The sequence below is a fragment of the Alosa pseudoharengus genome, unplaced genomic scaffold, assembly GCF_046254945.1.
Source record: "Alosa pseudoharengus isolate Yale_2024_CS ecotype anadromous, Long Island Sound unplaced genomic scaffold, YU_APseudo_1.1 YU_APseudo_1.1_scf_16, whole genome shotgun sequence".
Lineage (NCBI taxonomy): Eukaryota > Metazoa > Chordata > Actinopteri > Clupeiformes > Clupeidae > Alosa > Alosa pseudoharengus.
This window is the reverse complement of record NW_027468630.1, coordinates 39,444,817-39,456,261: the sequence shown is the minus strand read 5'-3', so window position 1 is coordinate 39,456,261 and position 11,445 is coordinate 39,444,817. Positions and strand designations below refer to the sequence as shown.

The 11,445-nt window shown below is 40.4% G+C and overlaps 1 protein-coding gene across 2 annotated transcripts; it reads left to right on the top strand.

Annotated features, from left to right (window-relative positions):
* The first annotated feature begins 220 nt into the window (after positions 1 to 220).
* Positions 221 to 10,211, top strand: LOC143126361 (spermatogenesis-associated protein 20-like). Of its 2 annotated transcripts, none has more exons than XR_012987469.1 (5): positions 221 to 861; positions 999 to 1,129; positions 6,209 to 6,568; positions 7,262 to 7,378; positions 9,800 to 10,211. XR_012987469.1 is itself a non-coding variant. In XM_076288254.1 (5 exons), exons 2-5 carry the CDS (start codon positions 1,007 to 1,009, stop codon positions 9,884 to 9,886), a joined length of 390 nt encoding a protein of 129 aa, XP_076144369.1. In that variant the 5' UTR covers positions 221 to 861; positions 999 to 1,006; the 3' UTR covers positions 9,887 to 10,211. The 2 variants fall into 2 exon arrangements, 1 of the variants encoding a protein (XP_076144369.1); XM_076288254.1 differs by having other exon boundaries at positions 6,209 to 6,313; positions 7,304 to 7,378.
* Positions 10,212 to 11,445: the final 1,234 nt, after the last annotated feature.

Genomic DNA, 11,445 nt, shown 5'->3' with positions numbered 1-11,445 from the left:
GGATCTTTCACCACATTCTGAAACTACACTTCCTCCCCTTTCCAATGACACCCCACTTGTGAAATTCTATAGTGGAAAATGCCCTTTTTTGCCCCTCTGAAAACGTTTCATTTTCGCTATCATTGCGAGAATAGGCTACAATATGGAAAATGTTCCCTTTCAGTCTGATCGCTCCAAACATGTATGGGATTTCCTTACCTTTCCAAGAAGTTTTGTGAAAATTGTTCCAGTAGCTTTTGCGATATTGTTGACAGCCCTACCTCACCGCAGTAGGGTGCAGTAAATGGAAGCTTTTGATAGCGCACGCCACTAACGAAAAACGGAAAATCACCAGGACAAACCACTCAGGGGTGTAGGCTACTCTGGAACCATAGGTCACTAATTTGTGCGTTATTTACGTTTGATTACATTTCAGATACGTGTTGGTTTCCTGTAGGCCTAGTATAGCGCTTTATTCTTTCTGTATTTTTCTATGTCCGAATATTGGGGGGGACATTTTGGTCATATTTGAATATTGGGGGGGGGACACGTCCCCCTCAATGTCTATGGTGACTACGGCCCTGTGTCATACTATGTTTGAGTAGATAAACTTGCAGTAGCTTGTAACACTAGCGAGTAGCCATAGTTTTTATTTTCCTCATACTGTCTTTCTGTGGTATGTGCTGTAGTGGCAGGGGAACAGAGAGGCGCTAGAGTCCAGTGGGGAGAGAGCACTAGAGGCCCTCAGGAAGGGAACCACCATTGCAGCTAATGAAGGTCCCTCAGGCCCTGATGTTGCCAACAGATGTTTCCAACAGTTGGCTCATTCCTATGATGAAGACTATGAAGGATTTAGAGAAGCACCTAAGTTCCCTTCACCAGGTAACCAAGTTATTAAAAATAGCTACATTATATCAGCATGTTTTATTTGTTCAGTCCCAGATAGTGACAATTTGAAGGAAACTGAGCAGACGTTTGACTGCAGGCACTGATGGCACATGAATTCTCCTACTTCACAGTGAATCTGATGTTCCTGATGTCATTCTGGGCGGAGAACCGCACTACCTCTGAGGGCGTGGAGGCCTTGGAGATGGCCTTGCACACTCTTCGTATGATGGCACTCGGGGGCGTCCATGACCACGTGGCACAGGTAATCAAAACATCACATGGATCACAACATGTACAGTTCACTAATCTGAAATGTAAGGTGAAGTATTACAACAACTACAAAAAAGACAGCAAATTTAAACTCAGGGCAGACGTACCATCAGACACTCATACATACAGTCAAAGCATAAAAGTCCATTTTAAAATGAGAAGGGTGTGACATTTTTGCCTTTTCATACTTAATGAGTTTACCCACAGTTTGATTATTTGTCATTTTTGTCAATTTAGGAAACCAAAACTAACTTGCCAGCAGATGGGGCAAGAGTAGCACTTGCAAAATCTAAAAAGCACCCACCAAGTGATAGAAGAGAGAACCAGCACAAGTATGGTATTGCAATGATTTAGGCAATGACATAATGCGTAAGTCTTATTGGACTGGATCATCTTTATTTGTTTCAAGATTATGCCCCACTCTTCTGCTCTCCACTCTCCACCTTTTTAAAAGGCATCCTTTATATCTTACACGTTTGTCACCATAATATGATCTGTGGTACTAGTGGATAAAATGAAAACTATGTGCAGTCTTAATCTTCTAGATACTGTTTCATAATGAACACAACACAATTTTTTTGAGCCACACTACTGAGATTTGCTGAGATGATGCTATGCATATTACCTCACCTTATGCTACTGTTCAAATGTTTGGGGTCACTTTATAATCTCCTTGTTTTGAAGAAAAAGCCACATTTTCTGGCCATTAAAATAGCACCTGATCAATCAGTAGTATGGTGTAGACATGAATGTTGCAAGTGACCATTGTAACAGGAATGGTTGATTCTTAATGCAATATATGTACAGTAGGTGTAAGTGTACAGAGGCCTTTTATTAGCTACCATCCATCCTATGTTCCAAAGGCGCACTCTGTCTGCTAATACAAAGCCTCACTCAGAAAAGAAAAGAGAAAAAAATCATCATTTTTTTGCGTTCTCACACGCTCCCCCGTAATGATAAAGTAACAGGTCTCAGGTGACAGTTGTCACACGAAGGCATTTAACGGGTTCACGTCTCTGCAATCTTTCAAGAGTAAACATGCAAGGTCAGGTGTATTATCTTTGCTACAAACTATTCTAGCTATTATTGCCAAGGGTAGACCGTTCAGAAAGGATACCACTAATGGTAGGGTCTGAGGTTGATAAATGACCACTTACAGTTAGCATTCCATTGACCCCATTCATTTGGACGTCACTTTGACATCTAATAATTTTACATCTAACGCGTTTTAAGCCTTTATGTGACCGCAGTTTATTTCCAAAGAAATAAAACATCGTACGACTGATACCTTACCTTGTATCTCACTCTATGACCCCGTAATAAATGGTTTTCTAAATTGTATTTATTACGGGCTTTTTCATTTAAAGCTATAGAGAATTAGAAAGTATTCGGAAAAAAAAAAAATATTAAGTGATGTTTTGTTGGATTAGCACTATGTTGGAACAAATTACCTTCCAAAAGCTGCACTTTAACTCAAAGCACGTTCTTAATATTCTGGGTGTGGGCTAGATGAGTGACTGTGTGACAGTCTGTTGTTCAATGTCACGTCTATGTCACCAAACTGAGCTTGTGATATAAACGATGCCCAGGAAACTGGTTCAAATAGGCTTCACTTCTCTCCATTGAAGTTGTATGACTGCGAGATTTAATCTTTGCTATGTATCTCCAATCTTTGCTAGCTACTGTATTTCTTAACCAGTGGCAGTTACTAGTGTGCTTATGAACTGACCAAGCAGCAGAGCTGCACAAGCATCCTTTTAACCCTTTCCCTTATAATAATAGTAATAATAATGCATTTTATATACAGTATAAAGTGCCTTTCAAGACACCTAAGATTGCTTATGCTGTGATTGAAGCACTGTGGCTCTACTGTAAGCTCTAATTTTAAAGATGTATTCAAGAGTGTTTTAAACTAAGTAGCATCTGCTAGATATTGTGAACAATGCAAGCTAACAAAAGCACAGTTTAGCAACTAACATTAATTTGCAACCAAGAAACATGCCACGAACATTGCCTGAAGCAAGGCTGAATGTCTCAAAAAAATGTCTCATATTAGTATAGCGGGTAAATCCCCCCCCCCCCCCTTGCCCTTCTCAAACCCGCTTACCAATTGGCTTGTTTTCACACAGAAGAAAAGTGTGTATCGCACTACATTGCAGGTGCAGTGTTTGCTGATTCAACTTTAGCGTTTATCTTGTGTGTAAATGGGGCTCAAGTTTAGAATTTTAAAAGGCTAACTAACTGTTCATTAGATAAGCCTTTTGTAATTATGTTTGCACAGCTGAAACTGTTGCCCTCATTAAAGAAGCAATACGACTGTCCTTCTTTAGATGAATTGAGTATCTGGAGCATAATTTGTTGTGGGTTCGATTAAAAGCACAAAATGGCCAGAAACAAAGAACTTTCTTCTTTCTTCTGAAACTTTCTTTTTGCTCTGAGAAATGAAGGACGTTCCATGTGAGAAAGAGCCTAGAAACGGAACATCTCATACATCGCTGTGTGCTACTCCCTCCACAGAAAAGCATAAACTGGAAAGGATTTGGGAGGCCCCAGTGAACAAATGCTTGACATTAGTCTGTCCAGTGAAAAACAGACATATCACAGGTCCTCAACTGGCAGCTTTGGTAAATAGTACCAAAACACCAGTGTTAACAGAAGAGGTGACTTCAGGATGCCAATCTTCTAGACAGAGAAAAAAACCCCTATATCTCAGACTAGCCAAAAAGAGAAAAGTAAAGAAAAGATGAAGATTGGTAAAAGAAGACAGGAAAACATTTTTATACACGGACAAAGCTCTGCTGTTCTGATCACAAAGAAGAACATTAGTGACCAACCAGATGCTGGAGAAGTGTCAAGCATGGTGGAGGGAATGGTCTGGTTGTGCTATGGTGGCAGTAAAATGGAAACTATACTGAGTAAAAGGAATCTTGAAGAAAGAAGGCTTTCACTCTGATTTGCAGTGCCATGCCTCACCCTGTGGACGTGTTTGATTGGAGACAATTTCATCCAAAAAGTGGTCAAAACATAGCTCAAAACTATGCAGGAAACATGTAGGGAAGAAGCAGTCAGCTGCTATTCTGTCTATAGTAGAGTGGTATAGACATTTTTAAGTGACCCCAAACTTTTGAATGGCAGTACAATTTGATGTTCTAGTAGTCACTTAGCTGGAGCTCCTATTCATGTTTTGCGGATGCACTTGGGCACATCTTCAGTGATGCTCATTGGGTGTCTCGGGTCCTGCAACATCATACCCAGTCAGGGACCATCACTCTCCAAATTGCATTACAGTAGCAGTGATCCACAGATCAATCCTCTTGATCCAGAAGCAACTGGACCCTCTCTTTGCGGCCTCAGAGGTGGATGTGATGACTCCTCTTTTTTCTATCTCTGTGATGCCAAGCAGTACAAATGCTCTGCAGAGCGAGCGACTCACAAAGACTCTGCAACCCACTCATACAGGCTTGCAGCTAGCTCGCCATCCCTGTCTCCACCATTGGCCCAGAAGATTCTGCTACTTTGTATGCTTTCTCTTGAATGCTTCCTCCATGTGGTCCTCTCAGGTTCTGTCAGTTTCCTGTCAGTTTCACCATAACCAGTTGTTTTGAAGCATTGCTCTCAGAGGATGAGATGTTGTCGGGGCTAGGAATATGGATAGAGCTAGCAATGCACCAATACCACTATTTTTAGACCGAGTATGAGTAATACTTACTGTACATATGGGTACTTTGCGATATGAGTTATCAATAAGGCAGTATTTCTATCATATATGAGTATGAGTATATTCACACCGATACAATATTCGATACCAGTATTGGTGCAACCCTAGATAGGGCTTTTCTACCACTCTGCTGCTGGGATCATGCTGGGATCATGATAGCAACCCTCTCCCTGGGCTTTCAGGCAGCTCCTCTGCAGTGCTGGTGAATGGAAGCTTCAGAATGTTGCTGCATTGTTACTGCATTGTTAAGACTCTACGACAAGCTGAGCCACCTGCGAAGGTAGATGGTGATTTTTCTTTCCAAGGTCTTTCACTGCTCTAATATCTGTACTTGATACAGCATCATGATACAGAGACCAGAGAATGTGAGGCTGTATGCCATGTTGCTAAATCCAGGATTTGAATCTTTCAGGCAGGTTTGACTTATTCACCTGAACAAGCCAAGCTTTGAGCTCCTTGGTTGATGTCGGAATGAATCTCAGAGGCTGCAGTTGAAGACTGTACTCAGCATCTTCACTGGCTTCCTAGATCTAGGTGGGATTTAAGGGCCATCCAGGGTGAAGTGAGCTTTAAAGGTTGTATCAGCGATGGCGGGGTAACGTCACTTCTGTTGACGTTCAAACAAACAAAAAAAGCTCGCTACTCCCTCCCCCTCCCTCCCGTGCAATTGAAACTCTCCTGAACACGCATCTCGTTGGTTATTGGTTGGAACACTTTATTTTGGCAACACTTGTTGTTAGCAATTGTTTTTGTGTGCAGATCTCAGAGCCTAGGCTGCCTACAGAGACACATTTTTTTAACGGCCTGCTTATGGGGCAGGCAGCTAGCGGATCGTTAGGAAAGATTAGATGAATGTGATCATTTATGTTTGGTCCTTTTTTGGGCCTGCAATCACTGATACAACCTTTAAAGATGGCTAGAGAACTTATGACTTATGATTGCATAGAAGTGTGGAGTGTGTGGATAGTACTATTTTTTAAGTAAACACAGATGAGAACAAGGAACATATTTTTAATGGCTTTGATGATTGTTTTTCAGGCTCATAAGTATTATGCATTAAATAGCTTGAAGACAATTACACTTGAATTGTTTGAACTGTGATGAGATCTTATCAATTTAACATATTTAATCATTTCACAATGATAGAATGTGAAATATTGTCCTTGTTACCCCCAATGCAAGGGTATTATATTATAGTATTACAGTACTATACACCATCTATAAAAGTTCTAGATTTTTTAAACTTTGACTGATGTTTTCTCCTATTTTACTTTCATTTTGTACTTTCAATAAGACTCTCCCTCCATCTCTTGTGCTTTCTCTCTCCCTCCCCTTCCTTCTCTGTTTTCTCAGGGTTTTCACCGTTACTCCACAGATTCCTCTTGGCATGTGCCCCACTTTGAGAAGATGTTGTACGACCAGGCCCAGCTGGCGGTGGCCTACATCACAGCTTACCAGGTGTGTTTGTTTATGTGCATCTGTATGTGTCTTCATTCTGGATAGTCATAGATCACAACCTAGACTAACACACTTATTCAGCATAAAGCTTGAAGGTTCATTTTATTGGGTGGGAAGGGAATGCCCCAGTTTGTTTGTTTTCCAAGCATTCATTCTCCGCTATACACTTTTTAAAAATAATGTATTGTATTCTTTGGTAAGAAGTAGGGTTTTCTAAGGGCATATCATATTAGCTTATAACATTTGACTTGAAAGGTGAAAGTAATTGTGGTGAATAATTACTTAATATTAATCTTAGACTGGCAAACTTCAGGAAATACTCAGGAATCAGGTTTATTCTGTTTACAAGCTGAGAGGGTACAAAAAAAAGGTCTATGGTCTATGTAGGCCTAGCCCAGGCCTGAAAGGCCTAGGTTGGCCTGTAGCCAACTCCTCCTCTCTTCCGCTACATCCTTAGTCTGACAATCCAAAATCTAAAATCTGACAAACCTTGCAGTTTAGTTACTTTTTAAATGCTTTAAACAAAGAAGAAAATGGCGCCAAAAACAATCCCACATGATTGGTTCTCCAGTTGGCATCAGACACACCTACTCACACCCACTTCACACCTATCAATTCTTATCAGAATAGCATGAGGAGAGATATCATATATATCAGAAATATCACTTATAGAATGTTCCAAACATTCTCACAATCAAATCATTACAATCCTTGTAAGGAGACTATCAGAATGATACCAAACATGAATACATTTACATTTCATGACACATGGATACATTATATCAAGGTAATATCCTTTGTCCTGTGTAAGTAACCAGCACATTAGCATTCCATTGGGGGAGGGGATGGTGTCTTTGTTTAAAACCATGAAGGGTTACATGGCTAACTAAAAGTAGTCTTGAAGTTAAATTATTATCCATTTTAACCATACATTTATTGCTATCAAAGGCTACATTAAGACATATGTCTCTTTGGTTGGGTTGGCCACAGGTGTCCAAGGAACAGTGTTTTGCAGATGTGGCTCGTGACGTGCTGCTCTATGTCTCTCGGGATCTGAGTGACAAGGTGAGCCATCTTCCCCCTCATTAGTGCAGGCGTCTGTTAGCCCCTGCTGACTCGGCACCGTACCACTGGCGACAGATTGCTGAACATCTCCCACATAGCCAAAGCCCCTCGTTTTGAGGTCAACTCATTTCTGTACTGTAGAAGGAACACAATGGCCAAACCATAGTGTGGTGATGAATTGGCCTACCCTTACACGTAGAGGTCACAATTAGACTAACTATATTGGTTATGATTATGTTTTCCATGATTTATAGAGTAATTCTACATTAAGAAAACATGGTAATATAAGGCACATTCACCAGTGATGGTCATTTTTGTTCACTGGAATAATTAATGTCTTATTTTTTATATAGTATAATTGTCATACCAGGTAATCCAGTGGGGAAGGATTATGATTAGAGGCAAGTGTTCTTTTGCTTTTTACGACATAATATGGAAGGACGATAGGAGATTGTCTCTGGTTTTTATTTAGTTCTGAATATTTTTTTGTACTGAAGTAAAGATATTCTTTTATAGAGTATATTCTCTATTTACAAAGTGGATTAATACTGTAACATAAGCAATTTAGCACAAAGTAGGTACAGTATTAATGTACTGTAATATAAACAGTGATATGTTAGATATTGTAATGATAAAAAATAAGAGGGTTCCAGGAGCTCCACATATTTGGCCCATGATTTTGCACTTAAGAGAGGCAGTGGGGAGCTGATGGCTTAATATTGCAGATAATATGTATATGAATATTCCTAAAATTAGAGTAGCTTGCTCACTGCCAGCCCCAAAGACATGCCTGTGATGATGAATATTGCTCCTTTTTAAATTTCTTAGTTTCTCTTATTAATCTTCTGGTGTCATCTTGGCAACTACAACATGGAAACCATCAAAGATGCCACATTTAGATCAGTATTTTACAAAGCTTTTTGAATAAGGTTGCCATATGCCATTTAAGATGTTTTACTCATTGTCTCTGTAGTTTTGTTCAGTTCTGATCATCTGCCAGTGGAAAAAGCAGACATTTCGCCAAACTGCTTCAAAACCTCAGTGAGAAACATATTAACATAAAAATAACACTTCTAGTATATCATTGTATATGATTAGCTGATTACATCATTTTCAGTTTGGATCAACATTCATTTACTGTGTCTAAGTCCAATTTGAATTCACTGGAATGGTTCCTGACCACAGTGAACACAAGGAATGTGTATTGGTAGAACAAGGCTGATGTGTTGTATGCAGACATTATTCGTTCTAATCTTTGAGTTTGAGCTTTTATCCCTTTGGGTCTTTGCTAGTATTCATATACCTGGTTGTGAACACACCGCACCACTACATTATCACAGTCATTCTATGGTCTAGGACAAACTGTCAAACCCTGCAGTACAGTATACTATAGGGCAGCCGAACTGTCTCTGCATGCATGTATGCTCAGGTCAAATGCATACAGTGTATGTGTGTACTCTTGATTCCACATGACCTATCACACGTATAATCCGGGCGACAAAATCAATAAAATTGATGTCAAAAAGACTATATTTGATTTCATAATGGGCAGAGTGGGCCTAATAGGTCTGCCTGCATGTGAACACACATGTTCCAGAACACGGCCACGTGTCTGCTCTAGTACTTGTTAGTCCACTGCCTGTTGCCCTCCACTTGCTCCCTGTGGCTGCTCACATCCACATTCTATATAGTCTGGCGTACAAGATGAAAAGCATGTTCTTACCATGACCATAACATGACAGAAAATGTCAACTCCATAATTGAACCGACATATTGATACAAATAACAAGAAAATCCCTTGGCAGTTATATTTTAATGATATGGCATCACACTATAGGCCTACTGGTCTAGGGATGAAATCCCCTTGAAAAAGTCAAACATCTTTTCCACTACATTGTCCCCAAATATTCTTCCAAATTTCATCAGTCAGCTGTTTTATGGTTGATATGTGTATGGCAAGTGTGCTGTAGTTATTAGCTCACTAGTTTAGTCAAAAGCATCCATAAATGGCGTTTTACAAACGGAAGTTCGGGAGGAGCGTGACGGAATTTGCCACGCCTCCTTCTTCAATCGGTCAGGTTATTTATTCGCAGTCTACCCGCGGGGGCCAGCCGTGAATAGGTGTAACGGAGAAACAGCCAATCAAATCGAAGCCTTAATCTGACGTGCGCATATCATTATCGTGTCAATTTTCCACCGAAATCGCGGGTTCGAATCGCGACAGAAGCATTCAAAATATATGACGAATATGTAAAAACGAGTAAAAACGAGTATGTAGAAATGTAGAAATGAGTGTAAATGTTGTAAAAACTCTTGAAATACCTTTTAAAATGTGAACAATTCTAAAAGACCTGATTGCTGAGTGTTTGTATTGAGACTGTCTTCTCTCTACCCCTCCCTTTCTCTCCATTTGTCTTACAGATGCAGGGTAAACAAATTGGTCCCCTCTCCATACTGGAAGAGCTTTCCTCCAATATTTTAATGTCCTGTATTTTTTATTTCCCTTAACATGAACTTTGTATTATATTATAAAATAAAGTCTTATAATGTAAAATAAAGTCTTATAATGTATAGTCATATAATGTATATTATAATGTCATCCTTCCTTTATCCATGATTGAGACAGTGTTTAATAGTATATTTTATCTTGTTGATAGGTACTGATGGTGAGATCATTTCAATGTAAAAGTCACAGGCAGAATTTTCATGAAATAAACTTTATTTATGAATAATCATGTACATTAGTTATGGGGTGCTGGTAGCACTCCACCACAGATGGTAACAAGTACAAACAATTCAAGTGAGAATAAAGCAATACTGCTATGAAACTATTTTGGCCCACCACCACCCCCCCTCTATGGAGGACAACTTTATTAGTTTAAACTTACAATTTCACATAAGTGCTTGAATGATTAATGTGGATCATAACAGTAGGCCATTCAAACATTGTATTGCAAGAAAAATCCTGTTATCACTGAAAATGTGTACATAACATTCTAAATAAAAGTGTTTTAAAGTCAATATAAGGTGTTAGAAAAAGGTGCAAGGGCATGCGTGTGTGTGTGTGTGTGTGTGTCTAGTGTAATGTGTGGATGATTCAGTGGATTTAGGGAGATCTGATGGATAAAGTGTGTGTATGTTTCAAGGTGTGTCTGACTGTGTGTGGCTTTGTTGTTGCAGTGTATAGGGAGATCTGAATGAATGTCTGAGTTGATGGATGATGAAGTGTGTGTGTGTTTGAGGAGTGAGTGATGAATACCTATGACCATCAGAATGTGTGAGGAAGTCTGGTGCATGTACAGTAAGTGTGTAGTGTGGAGGATGCAGTGAGAATGTGAAATACAGGGTTTCTATGGCATAGTAACACTGCAAAAAAAGACTGTAAAACAAAACAATTAAAAGGTGTGTGTGAGAGTGAGAGTTCAAGGCGTGTTTGATTCAGTGTGTACAGAGCAGTAGTGGTGTGGTATGAGAGTGGATGGGTGTGTGTGTGTGTGTGTGTGTGTGTGTGTGTGTGTGTTTGTGTATGCCGTAGTGTGTTCGAGGAGTTAGCTGGGTAGCTAGTATCATGAGTAAAAGATGACAAAAAACAACCAAACAAAATCAAAAGGTGTGTGTGTGAGAGAGGGAGAGTAGAGTGCTGATGTGTTTGTGTGCGCATTGTGTAGCCGTGGCAGCGCGTGTGTGTGCTGTCCCTGGGTCCGCTGTTGCTGGGCGATACATTGACACTGCTGCTGGCCCTGGGTCTGCTTCTGCTGGACGATACAGCGCCATTGCTGCTGGGCCCTGGGTCTGCTTCTGCTGGACGATACACTGTCGATGCTGCTGGGCCCTGGGTCGGCTGCTGTCAGACGATACACCGCCACTGCAGAACCGGCCGCTGCTGTCAGACGCTACACCGCCACTGCTGCTGGGCTGTGGGTCCACTGCTGCTGGACGATACGTTGCCGATGCTGCTGGGTTCTGGGTCGACCCTGCTGAGCCCGTCTGCATTGCCTGGTCAAGGTGCCACCACAGTCCTTTCTGTCTCCCTCTGTGTTCTCACGGACCTGTACAAATAATTAAAT